Source organism: Engystomops pustulosus, chromosome 6 (assembly GCF_040894005.1).
Source record: "Engystomops pustulosus chromosome 6, aEngPut4.maternal, whole genome shotgun sequence".
In the NCBI taxonomy this organism is placed as follows: Eukaryota; Metazoa; Chordata; class Amphibia; order Anura; family Leptodactylidae; genus Engystomops; species Engystomops pustulosus.
In genome coordinates this window covers 120,367,290-120,382,661 of record NC_092416.1, presented here as the reverse complement: position 1 = coordinate 120,382,661, position 15,372 = coordinate 120,367,290, and the positions used below count along the sequence as shown (strand labels likewise).

Sequence of the window (15,372 nt, the reverse complement as noted above, 5' to 3'; positions counted from 1 at the left end):
AAATCTAACATTTCAGTACTTTGCACACATCACAATATGGATTACAGGGCAACAAGATATCTGGAGATTTTGTATACAAAGGCGATAATTGATCGTGAGCTGTGACGAATGTGTACTTAAAAGAAATTTTATTGGATCCAAAATAAAAAAATTACACCAATAAAAACACAAAAAAGGAAAGTTATTTTATTTTACACAGAAGATTTAAGGCTTTAGCTGTCCACATGCTGAGGCCCCACCATTCCACAACAGCTGAAGAGTCCCACAGATGCAGCAGGGGATGGGTAGACCTTGAACACAAGAGGATGCTGCAGAAGTCTTCAGACTTGCAACGGAAAACCTGACACACGAAAGTGAAGCTGGCGGCACAACTTACTGTAGGTCAGCATTCAGGGGAAGTTTGGAGTTATTTTGCATGAGAAGAAAAATTGTACAGTTTGAAATAATTTCTACAGTTCAAACCCGAATGCAGAGAACATATCAGTGTCCCATCTTTATCAATGTGACCTGTAAGAAGAGGAAGCCATGATTAATAAAGGTGTAGATAAGAAGACAGGTCCTACGAGCCAACCCACTCTTATGTTTACATAGTTACAACTGTTTTGAGAACTTGTAGATCATTTGGAAGGTCAGGGTAGAGTTGAACAATGGTATTTGTTGTAATGCAGCAAGTGCCGTATTTTTTGGACTACAAGGCGCACAAAAAATACTTTGATTTTCTTAGAAATCAAAGGTGCGCCTTATATATGAATCTAGATGTTTTAGCAGGCATTTATTGATGGTGCGCCTTAGTCTGAAAAATACGGTAAGTAGAGGAATTGCCTTATGAACAGTCAATTGAATGAGTGATATCAATATCAGAATGCGTGCGAACAGCTCACTAAGCGTTTCACATCATTATGCTGCACTGTCTAGCAGTGCTAGATTACATTAACTCCTTAACGCTCTGCGCCGTAGCTCTACGGCGCAGAGGTATAAGGAGTGTATGAAGAGGGCTCACGGGCTGAGTCCTCTTCATACAAAGGTGGGGGTTTTTGCAAAATGCATAAAACCCCCACCGCTAATAACCGCGGTCGGTGCTAGCACCGATCGCGGCTATTAACCCCCCCGTTGCCGCCGGCAAAGTCGCCGGCGGCATTTAAAAGACGGCGGCGCGCGGGCGCCGCCATCTTTTTTTCGATCGCCACGCCCCCGAACGTCATCGGGGGGCGGCGATCGGTTGCCATGGTAGCCTCGTGTCTTCTTTTGACACGAGGCTATCTGGCAGCTGCAGATTCGTTACAATGAGCCAGTGGCTCATTGTAATGAATGTGCTGCAAAAATGCCATATATTGCAATACAGAAGTATTGCAGTATATGGTAGCAGCGATCTGACCATCTAGGGTTAATGTACCCTAGATGGTCTAAAAGATAGTGAAAAAAAAAAGAAAAAAAAAGTTTAAAAAATAAAAAAAATTAATAAAATATTAAAAGTTCAAATCACCCCCCTTTCCCTAGAACGGATATAAAACATAATAAACAGTAAAAATCACAAACATATTAGGTATCGCCGCGTCCCAAAATGCCCGATCTATCAAAATATAAAAACGGTTACGGCCGGCGGTGACCTCCGAGACGGGAAATGGCGCCCAAATGTCCGAAATGCGACTTTTACACCTTTTTACATAACATAAAAAATGAAATAAAAAATGATCAAAATATCGCACAGACCTCAAAATGGTAGCAATGAAAACGTCGCCTCATTTCGCAAAAAATGACACCTCACACATCTCTGTGCGCCAAAGTATGAAAAAGTTATTAGCGTCAGAAGATGGCAAAAAATTTTTTTTCTTTTTTGTACACATTCGTTTAATTTTTGAAAATGTATTAAAACACAATAAAACCTATATAAATTTGGTATCACCGCGATCGCACCGAACCAGAGAATAAAGTAGGCGTGTTATTTGGAGCGAAGAGTGAAAGTCGTAAAAACTGAGCCCACAAGAACGTGACGCACGTGACGTTTTTTTTCAATTTTTCCACATTTGGAATTTTTTTTCAGCTACGCAGTACACGGCATGTTAAAATAAATAACATCACGGGAAAGTAAAATTTGTTACGCACAAAATAAGCCCTCACACAGGTCTCTACACGGAAAAATGAAAAAGTTATGGATTTTTGAAGTTGGAGAGCGAGAAATCGGCCGAAAAACCCTGCGTCCTTAAGGGGTTAAAGGAAACCTACCATTTGTTTTGATGCAGTATGAAGCAAACATACCTTGAGAATGCTGTAGCTACACTGATGCAGAATCACATCTGTTAATCCCAGTGCCGAGTGGTTTTGCTGATAAAACAATTATAAAAGGATCATGAAGCTGTCTCCCCAGCTTCTCCTTTCACATTAGTTATACACTGCACCAGAGGATGATGCAATCACTGTTCTCCATGCCAGGCAGAATAATCAAATGCTGCACCACCCCCAGCTGCTGTGTATGAGTGATCCAGCTCAGGTTGATTAGTCCTGTCTGGAATAAGCCCTGTGTGTAATATAAGCTCTGTGTAACTTGTGCATTCATGCAATCCAGCTTTGCCAAGGTCCTGAAAGTTATAATTGTTATAATATATATTTCAGCAAATCCACTCAACTCAGAGATTAACCAAGATATGATCCTGCACAAGCTTAGCTACAATAAAGGTATGTTTAGTTCATAATGCATCAAATGGTAGGTTTCCTTTAAAGGGGTCGTCCACTTTCAGCAAGTAATTGATATGTTTTGTGTAATGAAAAGTTATACTATTTTCAAATACACTTTGATTAATTTACTAATGGTTTTCTAAATTTCCGCTTGGTGTCCTGCGAAAGAAAATCTTTGTTTTCTTCCAGTGGATAGCAATCAGATAATAATGGCTTGTGCATCTGTCTGTCCATCACATGACCATGGATAGGTTTCTATCCACTGGAAGAAAACAAAAGCTTGCTATAGCAGGAAAACAAGCAGAGATCTAGAAAACGGTGAGGAATTGATACAGATAGTATATTGGAAAATCGGAGAACTTTTCATTAATCAATCAATATCAATTATTGGCTGAAAGTGGACAACCGCCGTAAAGGCTTGGCTTCTATACTTTAGTACTTTTATGTGCAGGTTTACACAGAGAACATGTACTTGACAAACCTAACTTAATCTTTCCTGATAACTCTAGCAGTTCTAAGTTAGGTGCTGACATTCTTTCCCCCGATCAGTGGAGGAGAAGGATTGGCTGGCATAGCCGAATTGAGGTGTGAGGCATCTTCGTTTATTGTTTAGCAAGTTTAGTGATGCCCCCTGAAGAACTTCAGCATGATATGCATATTTATTAAAATAGTTTTTAGGCTAGATCCAGAATGGAGGAAGCATGGCATATTTGAGATTGCCAACAATCTTAGTTTGTGGATGTGATTTTGCATAAAAGATTCCCTTTTAAAAGCCCATGAAAACAATTTAGGTTTTTCCAGCCTTAACCCCTTTGTGTCTATGCCATTTTAGACCTTTAGGACCAGGCCTGATTTTTAAAATTTGCCCTGTGTCATTATAGGAGATTATAACTTTTTGACACTTTAACATATCCAGGGGATTTTGAGATTGTTTTACCGTCACACATTGTACTTCAAAGTAATATTCAAATTTTGATGATATCTTTTGTGTTAAGTTATGAAAAAAACTTAAATTTGGCAAAAATTTCTAAAAATTCATTTTCATAGTTCAAAATGTTCTGCTTTTCAGGCAGATAGTCATAGCACCCAAGTAACTTTATAACTAACATTTCCCGAATGTCTGCTTTATATCGGCATAGGGTTTTATGCATCTTCTCTCTTTTCTAGGTTGTTAGGAGGTTCAGCATTTTGGGTGCAATTTTTCTCATTTTTATGAAAAACGCCAAAACCCTTATTTAGAGGCACCTCCTCAGCTTTAACTGACTTTGAGAGACCTAAACAGCAGTAAAACCCCATAAATCATGCCATTTTAGAAACTACACCCCTCAATGTGTAAAAAATCAACTTTAAGAAGTATGTTAACCCTTTAGATGCTTCACAGTGGTTAAAACAAAATGGAGGTCTAATTTATAAGCTGTCATTTTTTTTAGACAATATATTAATTTTGGCCAAAAATTAAACCATCACAATGTATTAAATTACAAAAAACTCCACAAAGTTTGATACCCAACGTCTCCTGAGTCAGAGGATATGTGGTGGTGACTGCTGTATGGGCGCACGGCCAGGCATAGAACGGAAGGAGGCGCCATTCAGAGCAGATCTGCAACGTCACATCTTACAGGCTATAAAATGTTTATTTTTTTGTAATTTGGACATATGGGGGATTATTTTTTTGTAGATGAAATCCACTTTTCAGGTACATCATTTACGGGGGGGGGGGCTCAATAGCCAATAATCAGATTTTATTAACTCTTTCTTGGTGATGGTTAAAAAAATCATTAATTCTTGTTTATGGTTTTTAGCATTTTTTTCCTCGGACATTCACCGTACCATAAAAATAATGTGTTATCTTTATTCTATGGGTCATCACGATTACGGCGATACCCCATTTATATGGCTTTTTTATGGTGAACTTGTTTTGCAGAATATAGAACTCATTTTGTGAGACATTTACTTGTTTTTGTATCGCCATGTAACAATGGGCAGAACATTTATATTTTTTTGTTTACAGCGCTGGTTTAGAGCTTATTTTTTGCGGGACAAGCTGTATTTATTCTTGGTATCATGTTGGGGTACATTTTACTTTTTGATCACTTTTTATGCGGTCAGATGTGAAAATTTAATAATTTTTGTGAGGTTTTTTTGTGTTTTTTTTTTACGGCGTTCACCGTACGGGTTCAGTGACCATTTTATTTTATTTGACGGGTTGTTATGGACATTGTGATACCCAATATGTTGTGGTTTTTTTGGTGATTTTCACTTTTTTTATGTTTTATATGATTACTGCATGGGACGGGACTTAAGGGGACTTTTATTCTTTTTAAATAATTTTTTTTTAGTTGCACCTTTTTTTAAAACTTTTTTTTACTGTTTTATTTTGTCCCAGGGTGGGACATGAACAAGTGATCATTTGATCACTTGTTCATTGTAATATGCTGCAATACTAATGTATTGCAGCATATGACATAGTCAGCCTATGCATTCTGCATAGGCTGACAGCTGCACTGTTAGATCGTGCACAGTGCACGATCCTAGCAGGCAGCCGCCATAGGCAGCCCAGGGGACCTGATCGGGCCTCAGGGTTGCCATGGCAACGATCGGCACCTCCGTGCCCTGCACGCAGGGTGCCGATCGTCGCGCCAATACACCATAGATGCCGCGGTCACTATGACCGCGGCGTCTATAGGGTTAAACAGTCGGGATCGCGATAGTCGCGATCCCGGCTGTTACTGCGGGATCTCAGCTACCGCGTACCGCTGGGATCGCGGCGATCGCAAGGGCTCAGCTTCTGAGCTCGGGCGATCGCCATGACGTGATTCTACGTCAAGGTGCGGGAACTACCCGCATCCTATGACGTAGAATAACGTCATGGTGCGGGAAGGGGTTAAAGGACACCTGTCATCAGGTCTGTGTCACTAGTCCTGTCACCTCTACCTGTTGGAGCAGTTCACACGGATCCATCACAGCCTTTATCTAGTTATTTCATACATTATTCATTGTAAAATCATCTATTCTTTATTATGTAAATGCGGCTGGTCACATGGTCAGAGGCAGTGATGTCACCCCTGTTACCCCTCCCCTCTCCTCCCCCTGCTCATGTCTGTGTGTAATGTATAGTAAAGCATGGCTAGTGTGTGCTGCATCCTCCTAATATACAAGTGAGAGACACAGACATCAGCTACACATGAATCTGACATGTTCTGCTGTAACATGGCTGCCTGGAGCTGCTGTATCTCTCCTATACACACACACATGCACACACAGGCTGCAGGGGGCGCCAGCACCAGGAAGCACATCATTATACAGCCTCACATCATTATACAGGCTGTCAGTCAAGCACTGGGGTTGTGGCTGTACCTCCCACTCATGAATAGAGTGGACAGCTTGAATATGCTAATGCTTCATTGGACATTTCACAGGTCATTTGCATACAGCTTTAGGACCTCATTGCTTAGGTTTACAGGCATGTAGAGGGACAATGAAGGGATAGAGGCAATGCTCTCTAATGGCAGTTTATGAAAATATATTTAGTTTAGGGGGGTTATTTTGCATGACGGGTTCTCTTTAAAGAAATTCATGGGAACCTTTTCTTAGGAAGAAAAATAAAAACAGTTAAAACAGTAATTCAAACATTCAAACCTTCTACTTCTTATTGCGGGGTTTTAGTTCCTCAGCAGCATTGCGCAGGAAGATATAATTCTTCTTCTGTGGATTGTAAAACTCATGGCCCTGAAGGGAGAACAGAATTAGTAAGAAATGAGCAGATGGCTCCACCGGACAGTCAGCACAGCATAGCACTTACTTACCTTGGACCAGTCATAGCTTGATGAATAGGCAAAGATGTTTCCATTGTGGTTAAAGCAGCAGGCAGAGATGGGCTGGTCCAGCTGTTCTGACGTCTTAAGTTTTGTCCGTGCGTCTTTGTCCCAGAAACTAAATCGTCCATCAGACCCGACTGTGGCTAGAGTGCCGTGCACTGGATGAAAGGCAATGCCATTTACCTGACAAATGGTTACAGAAGCAAACACTGTATGATTATTGTACAGAAAACTCCCAGTGATCTGCCAATGACAATCCTGTCATAAGACAGCTAGAAGGTCCTCAAACACCAGAAGTCTCTTCCGTATTTTCTACAACTCAAATCAGTTCCATCAATTTCAATGACCCTTTTCTTAAACTTTATATTTTGGACAGGGCTTTTTTCCCCTAGACACAGAAAAGGGGATAACTAGCAAATTGGTCCGATTTCTGGGAGCACCGCTTCTCTAGAGCATGGGATCCCTTGATCACTAGGGTGGAGCAGTAGTACGAGCGCCTGCTGCTCCACTCAACTGGATGGGATTGACAGAAATAGACAGGGACAGTGGATGGAACAGGGTGCATCCTCATTCTACAGCTCTCAAGAAAGCGGGAGTCTCAGCATTCAGCTTACACTGCGGAAAGGGGCTCAGTGTATACAGCCTTAAAACAAAAGGCATATTGTAATTGAAAATAATGCAAATGTATTACACATTTAAGAACAACCACCACCCCATTGGTGCATAAATCTCACCGCATAAATGTCTTGAGGAGCTGCAGTGTTTGTCCCATTGGATCGATGGCATTTGAATGTGAAGTTGTCTTTGGCTCTGTGAGAGGAGGAGACCCAAATTATGCTGTTCAGTCACCAAAGAGATATCCTGCTCTGTGCCCCTTGGTGGGATACTTACGGATTTGGGGGGTTGATGTAATGGATGGCAACTCTACCTTCAATACTGCCCAAGGCAAAACCAGTTGGCTTGTTCTGTTTGTCTTTAAATATGGCCACACATCGGTGCTGTAAAATAGGAGACAATGCTCCAATATTTTAATCATCTTTCAAACAGGTTTATGAAGACTATTCTCAACATAGAGAAGTAGATAATGGGGCACCAGACGTCAGACTCTGCACATTACCTGGTGTTTTAAGGGGGACTCGATTCTCCGGAACTCAGAGGGCTGGTTCTCTAGCTGGTAAACTATTAACCCTCTTTCTGCAGTTGCTACAACCGCCATAGGATAAACCTGAGGAGAAGCAGATAAGATATATAAAGCCATGCATGTGCTTTGAGGCACAGCTGTTACAAGTCACATTACAATGATTCAGGAAGCATTTACCACATCTGCACAGTAGCATCGCTCAGGAAGCTGAAGAGTCATCAGAGGGTTTGGGGAACGAGTGTCCCAAAACTAGAGGTGAAAAAACAAAACGTTTACTTTTTTGTGGTGAAACTATACGCCTCACCTGGTTTTGGCTCACAATAATGATATAAATAACTAGTTCCCAATCACCCACTTTATAATTTACAGCTGGAGGTTTGTGTCCTTAAAGCCCATGCCATAGTAAATTTTATGGCACAGGCAGCTGAATGTCAGGTACCATGCTGCAGGCGACCCATGGGAAGAAAACAGCAGCGGAACACATTTACCCCCAAAAATGTGGGTAGTCTTAGTCACACTATACCAGTGATGGCTAACCTATAGCACTGGTGCTAGAGGTGGCACTCAGAGCCCTCTCTGTGGGCACTCAGGCCATCACCAGAGATGACTCCAGGTATCTCCCTGCAGTCCCAGACAGCCCAGGACTTGCTGTGCACAGAGCTATTTTAAAGTGACAGCTCTACCTGGGACTATTTTCTGCTATATTGGTGCCTCAGGCGCTGGTATCAATGAAATCTGTGACAGAGAAGGGAGTATAAATCACAAATTAAATTTTTGTGTTGGCACTTTGCAATAAATAAGTGGGTCTTTGTTGTAGTTTGGGCACCCGGTATTTAAAAGGTTTGCCATCACTGCACTATACGACACCAAGTTACCCTTAAAAAAAGATTTAAACAGTTATCAAAATTTGTGGCATAAAATGCCAAACAATGATTCCTGAATTTCTCCCAGTTTGGGCAGAACTGGCTCAAAAAATGAAAAAAGTTAGAGCCATTAAAAGAACCCATGAGGAAATGGTGTGTTGCGTTTCATTGAATACCCATTTCATGTGACTAGAATTATAAAGCAACCCACAACATCAGAGAACCAGCTCCAACCACCAAGTTACATGTATTGCATAGCTTCAGCCCCCGATAATGTGGGGTCCCCAACTAGATCACCCGTATTCCCATCAAGTGACAATCCTATAAAGAAACCATTAAGGCGTATTTTCGCTTCCTGATAAGTACTGTACCTTGAGGGTTTTGTCCCAGCTCCCAGTCATGATGCAGCTGTAGTTTGGAGCTTTTATCCAGTGAACAGTTTTTATCGGAGCGTCGTGCTGATGGAAGAAAATGATGAGATCTTCTGTGATGTCTCCAGCACATGCAATGGGCTCAATACATACATGCACAGCACCCATCCCCCAAGGAGCCCAATTACCTGTGCGATCTGCAAGGACTGGTTACTGTTTAGATCCCACATTTTGGCGGTTTTATCACAAGATGCTGTAAACACTTTACTGCCGTCCTGAACAGAGACAAGATTGACATCTATGAAATCATACACTGCATGCCTCCCTCAAAGCATTAAATAGAAGGCATCACCAATTATCTTTTTAAATAACAAGAAAAAGTATCCCTATCATCTGTTTTTATTTCAGGACCATTTTTTTTTTCATTTTTACGCCCTGTAAAGCCATTATAGGGCTCCCATCTTGCCTTAGCTCTATGTGAAACCATTTCACGGTTTACAACAGCTTGGTGGGCATGGACGAGACACTGTACATCTCAGTACTGTATAAAGAAAAGTTACTGATGCTTCAAAGTTGTGTAAAGAGTCGTTCATCATCTGTTGGTTTCATCAATGTGTACAGATTTAGTTTAAATTTTTATGGTTGGCAAAACACCAGGAATCTGGATGTTTTCTCCTAGTCCATTTTTGGACAGGGAATACTGAATAGGTTTAGGCTATTGTAAATGGCATCACCTATGTTTTGCTGCTGTTTAGGCACCAATCCCAACTGCCTGTTGTATGGGATCATAAACAACAATCATAAAGGAAGATACAGAGAATATAACCAATAGAAATAAGGGTACAGTTATACATACATCACTCCAGCATACATCCAGGACCGGGCCGGTGTGCATCTGCTGCGCCTTGGGGATGGTCTGACCATTGTCTTGCACTTCCCAGCAACGGACCTGTAAGAAGAAAGAGCAGCAAAAGCAATGGCTTCATATACTTAATGATCACAGAAATATTAAACCAACAGGTTAATGACGCTCGGCCTGGTGGTAACCAAACCCTGTGCAATAGGAAAGAAGTTCTTCAGCATTTGAGATCTCCATCTCAAGAAACTGAAGCTTTTCCAGAGCCCAGCAGTGAGGTCTTTTCTATTACAAAGAAAATAAGTTCTGACTGGAGCTCCCGATTCCCTTGCTTCCGTGTGTCTTTCTCTTCCAATACGTCACTCATATAATAAAGCAGTTCACACTCCTCCAGCACAAATTCCTGAATCCTCCGATAAGAATATACTGCTATTCAGACCAACACTCCTGCGTTTTTCTTGTGACCTCCTCCGTATGTAACATATGTTGCGGTAGATCGCTGGAAGAAATTCACCCGCAGATAGCGTAGTACAGTTTACACTCAGGATTTATTTAGATTAAAAACATACTCACAAAAGAGCGATATAAATGCGCATATAAAGCTCCAATATGGGACGCCAGCTGCACGTTCTCGGGTGGTATATTAACCTTAATAAATCCTGAGTGTTAAACTGTACTACGCTATCTGCGGGTGAATTTCTTCCAGCGATCTACCGCAACATATGTTACATACGGAGGAGGTCACAAGAAAAACGCAGGAGTGTTGGTCTGAATAGCAGTATATTCTTATCGGAGGATTCAGGAATTTGTGCTGGAGGAGTGTGAACTGCTCTATTTTGTGAGTAACATACTGGAAGAGAAGGACACACGGAAGCAAGGGAATGGGAGCTCCGGTCAGAACTTATTTTCTATGTTTTACAATTTGGGTTTACTGGATCAACCCCTGACGGTTTGTAGCTCCATGAGAGAGGTGTGCAGCACATAGCTGTTATTGCTGTAATTTTTGTTTTCCATTACAATAAGCAAAACATGTCTCCCCCTCCCTCTGCTCATTTTAACAGCCTGTTAAGCTACATCACTGAGGGGTTCTGGGAACACCCAATTCAGGCCAATTATAACAATTATAGAAGTTGATTTTAGAATAACAAAAGGATAACAAATATAAGAAGATGACCATAGTCACAGTGTCTGGATTGGATTGATGAGTAAGTGTCATTGGCTTATCATTTTCCTACTATATAATTCATTAAAGAAAATCTACCAACCCCCCCCCCAGCCCCAACCCACACATAAAATATCAAAAAGTATCTGAAATGGTTATTCTTTAAAGACTCCGTTCAAATTTTTATAATTCTGTTTTTCTTTATAAGGTAATTGCAATCACTTTGGTAAATTATTAAAATATAGATTTTTTGTGACACATTGTACTTCATGTTAGTGGTAAATTCTGGTTGATTAAAAAGGTTATTAAAAAAAAAATTTTGAAAATGTGAAATTATCTTCTTTTCAGACAGATTGTAACCGACTTTGGTGGTAAAATTAAATGACATTTCCCCTATGTGCTTTATGTTTTCATAAAATAAAAGGACATTTTAAAAAATGATCACGAAGTCAGACTGTTTACAAATCGAACAACGCTTTTCCGGATTTTCAAAGAGATTTCAAAATTGACTTTTTTGGGAATCCTTTTTGTTTTAAACGGAACTTAACCCATTTTCAAAAGTGCATCGTTCAAACTATTATAGGCCATTTTTAGGAAGATTGTTAACCCTTTAAGAGATATAGTAATTAAAATTAGGATGACATTTTGAATGATCTAATTTTGTCAGTCATATGTTCATTTACCCCTAAAATGTACACATTCACAAAAGTCAACCTAATTTTTTTTTACAGTTTCTCCCAAGCACAAAGACACCCCACATTTGTTGTATGAACGCACAGCGAGGCGCAGAAGGCAAGGAGGGCTACCAGATAACCAGTTTTGACCTATAGGATGTAGCTATTTTAGTAGACAGGAGTGACCCCTAGTTACAGACGGACTCTCTGGATACATTACTGTAGTCCCTGGCTGCAATGATCAGCTGTCAGATGTCTAATGAAGCTTTATTGATAATACTCGGTCCCATTAAAGCAAAAAATTTTGAAAATCCAACTGTCACAAAAAAAAAAAAAAAAAAAAAAAGTCTGAAACTACAATTATAAAATATACAGTTCCCACTTACATACAGTTTTACAAACCCAAGGAACCTATCTTGTACGTAATTCGGGGACTGCCTGTATGTTTTGCTGGATGAGATGCATTTTTCAGTGACACTTCATTGGGGTGGCCATACCCTATTGATGAAAATATATTCCTTTTTTGTGGGGGTGGGACATCAATTCTGTAACTATAAACACTTATTTTCTACCAAGCTGGTTAAGGGCTTTTTTTGCTGGAAATTATGCACTTACATCATTCTGGTGTAGATTTTTTTTTCTACAGAAGGAGAGAGTTAATATTTTGGCGTCCTTTTTACAGTACGGGTTTAACCCCTTAGTGACCACCCATACGGATTTCTCCGTCAGTCACTAAGGAGACTTGGATGAGGCCGACTGGCGGCTTCTTTGGCCTAAACCATGTTTTGCACGGGGGGGAAGAGCAGTGACCCAGCTTTAATACCACAGCCTGACCTCTGCTCTAACAGTCCAGATAGGATTTTCAGGCAGCATTGGAAGCGTATTAAGACATGGAGAGCATTTAGGAAACTAGCCATATAAAGGTACTTATTGAGCTTTACAAGTGTTTGGACTGGTGGAAGGTTCCCTTTAAGGGGAGAAGTCAAATACAATAAATATAGTCTGGTGGTGGTGGATTGGCGGCTGCAGGCGAGTGTGATGCGATATGCAAGATTACTGTAACCAATTAGCTAAACACAGATACTGATATTTGTATTACTGAAAATGTGATTCCTCCTTGGCTAAAAATAGTAAGAGGATTATTATTAGCCTTCTGGAAAATTGTTAGTGCACCCACTGTCCCCAGCATAACACATTGGATACAGCTTGCAGGGTTACTGAGTCCTCCTGACAGAACTTACATCATTGGCCCAGGAGCCGGCGATGAGGAAGTTCCCCGGTAACGTCGGGGGGCTGAAGGAGAGGCAGGCAATGCTGTCATCAGGGGGAGACGTCACCTCTATGTCCTGCACATACAAGAGCAGATATTAGAGGCTGGCGCCATATACTGACACCAGTAAGGGCAGCACTGGGAACTCACCTTCATGGGGTTGTGGTTGTCTGTGGTTGTGCTTCCAAACATACCCGTTCCTCCTGTGCCAAAACCTCCAGTGGAACTGAATAGACTCATTTTGATGCTGAATGGAAAAAGGAAAAAAGGGGTTGACATTGCTTATGTAATGGTAAATGTTCAACCTCACAGCGAGATCATATGACGTGCCCCCACCCCCCCTAGTGCCTCTCTCCCAGCAACGACGTGCCCCCTCTACCACCCTTAGTGCCCCACTCACCACCACTAGTGCCCCTCTCCTGGCAACGACGTGCCAGAACACCCCCCCGGCAGTGATGTGCCCCTCACCTAGCGTCCCCTCCAGGCAGAGATGTAGCTCACACTACATCTCCCCCAAGCAGAGATGTGCCCCGGCTACAACCACCACGCGCCTGTCAGACACGAGACGCGCCGAGCACAGATACGCTACACGGAGGTACGGGAACCACATCCATAAACACCACAGCCGCTCCCGTCCCCACCTCTCACCTCCGAGTCCTATGATCGTTTAGCTCGTTCTGCAGCTCACCCGGCAGGTACTCCCGCGCATTACTCCTCCTAATCGCCAGTGACATCACATATGCGCCGCTCTACTCACAGGATATCATAGCACCACCTAGTGGACGGAGTAAGGAGCTGACAGGACTCTACTTGTAACCTGGCGATACAGCGGCACCTGCTGACCATAGGGTAGAATTGCTGGGTAAAATCACGGCATCAATATATAATAGGGAGCCCCCTGGTGGGAAACAACACTCTTGGTTCACTGTCAGTGAATACAGATTCACAGGAAAGAAAAAGCGAGCTCGTCAGAATAGGTGGACATAATCTGACAATACTTCCTCACATAATGCCCTACTTTCCGTTTTGGTTTATGCAACATCCCTGCCAATGCATAGGCAAGGTGGTTGTTGCAAATAGCACCCGCTCCATGTTAGGGGCTGTTATGGAGACTGATCACCTCTCTAGGAGGTCTCTAAATGGTGTATAACTGTGTAATTGCAGCTGTAGCCACTGCTTGGTAAGGTAGGAGTTAACAATGTGAAATGTTGTTGTCAAATAAGAATCTTTATTCTATTTTAAAGCACGCTGGAAGCTGATTGGAGAGCGCTGCCACCTGACCAAGGGAGTATAAAAAACCCCTGGTGGGCAGGAGCACAAGTTCTTGCAGTTTTAGTCAGCAAAACATGCAGACTAGCACCAGCCAGTGTATTATTTAGTGATGGGAATTCCGGCTCTTCTTAGTGAGCTGTATCATTAGGCTCCGCTCACTAAGAAGAGCCGGCTCTTCTGGCTCCTGAACGGTTCCCTATTAAATATATAATAGGGATCTGTAGGCCAGTCAATCACCCCTCACCACTCCACTTTCAACCCGATTACATCAGGTTAAAGGAGACGTGGTGCGGCGTTGAGGGGCGGGGTTAAGTGAGACATCAGCTCACTGATAGGAGCCGGCTATAGTCGTTCACGGACAAGACCCTGCTCTTGTTCGCGAATGACACATCACTAGTCTTAATATCAAGAAGCAGAGGTGTCTCAGTGCACTGCCTGACACTCTTATGGCAAGTTAGGAGACTAAGCCCCCAAAGCAGAGGTCCACCATCCAGACTCGTCTCCAAGTTTACCAGCCCAGTCTGAAGTTACTATGAGGCTGCGTGCAACCCTTCCTGCGGACCCGCCGGCTTTTTAGCCTGTTGAATCTGCTGCTACTGGCCGTTGCCTACTGTTTTGAGTTGAATAAAGAACTGTAAGTTGATTTGCACAATGTGTCTCTGTCTAATCCCTGGATCAGTCTGCATCAGTCTCCTACATACATATTGAGGGTTGCCCCAGGGAGAAACCTATTGCATCAGCTACTCCCTCTGTATTTCTTGCATACACCACCTGCTGTAGGCCCGTCCTCCAGTCCTAATACCAAGCACCGTGACAACAGCGTGCCTAAGGCCGCCGCATAAGCCAGCCACTCCAGTATTCTGGGCCCCGGCTGGGGGATGTTGCAAGTGGCATCACAAACAGAATTAACTACTTCTGTGCCTTACACTGGCACTTTGAACTGTTGTTTATTTCAAGGCCCCGACTGACAGAGGAGGGCTAGCGTTACCCCACATGCAGAACTTCTACCAGGCAGTACAGTTGACATATGCTTTGGTCCTGGAGGCGGCACTTATGGGATCATATGAAGCGTTGACCAACTTTGTCTACAGGGGAGGGAAAATACACGGGCCTCACTACAGTACACATGGTGGCGACCGTAACAGTATGGAACAGAGTAGTGGACTATCGGGGGGATGAATCTGGGGCCTGGTCTCCTGTTAAACCCTTGTGGTGTAACCCCTTCCTACCTGAGTTGAAATCTCTGCCAGACTTTGAGTTCTGGGCACGCAA

The 15,372-nt window shown here is 42.3% G+C and overlaps 1 protein-coding gene across 2 annotated transcripts; it reads right to left on the bottom strand.

The window, feature by feature from the left end:
- Positions 1 to 284: 284 nt before the first annotated feature.
- Positions 285 to 13,634, bottom strand: RAE1 (ribonucleic acid export 1). 2 transcript variants are annotated; one of them, XM_072110698.1, is made up of 13 exons: positions 13,477 to 13,634; positions 12,979 to 13,075; positions 12,800 to 12,904; positions 9,723 to 9,815; positions 9,055 to 9,141; positions 8,867 to 8,953; positions 7,810 to 7,881; positions 7,609 to 7,716; positions 7,383 to 7,489; positions 7,226 to 7,301; positions 6,480 to 6,674; positions 6,313 to 6,402; positions 285 to 507 (listed from the first exon to the last, which is right to left on the bottom strand). In XM_072110698.1, exons 1-12 carry the CDS (start codon positions 13,560 to 13,562, stop codon positions 6,316 to 6,318), a joined length of 1,200 nt encoding a protein of 399 aa, XP_071966799.1. In that variant the 5' UTR covers positions 13,563 to 13,634; the 3' UTR covers positions 285 to 507; positions 6,313 to 6,315. The 2 variants fall into 2 exon arrangements, with proteins under 2 accessions (XP_071966799.1, XP_071966800.1); XM_072110699.1 differs by lacking the exon at positions 13,477 to 13,634 and adding an exon at positions 13,297 to 13,420.
- Positions 13,635 to 15,372: the final 1,738 nt, after the last annotated feature.

Bases quoted from the DNA above. Each gene is read 5' to 3' on its own strand.
- RAE1 (XM_072110698.1), bottom strand. From the start codon at position 13,562: ATGTCACTGGCGATTAGGAGGAGTAATGCGCGGGAGTACCTGCCGGGT. The intron at 9,142-9,722 runs GTATGTATAACT...GTCTCTGTTCAG, and splicing joins TGGATGTATGCTGGAGTGAT to GACGGCAGTAAAGTGTTTAC. The intron at 6,675-7,225 runs GTGAGATTTATG...ACCATTTGTCAG, and splicing joins CTCCTCAAGACATTTATGCG to GTAAATGGCATTGCCTTTCA.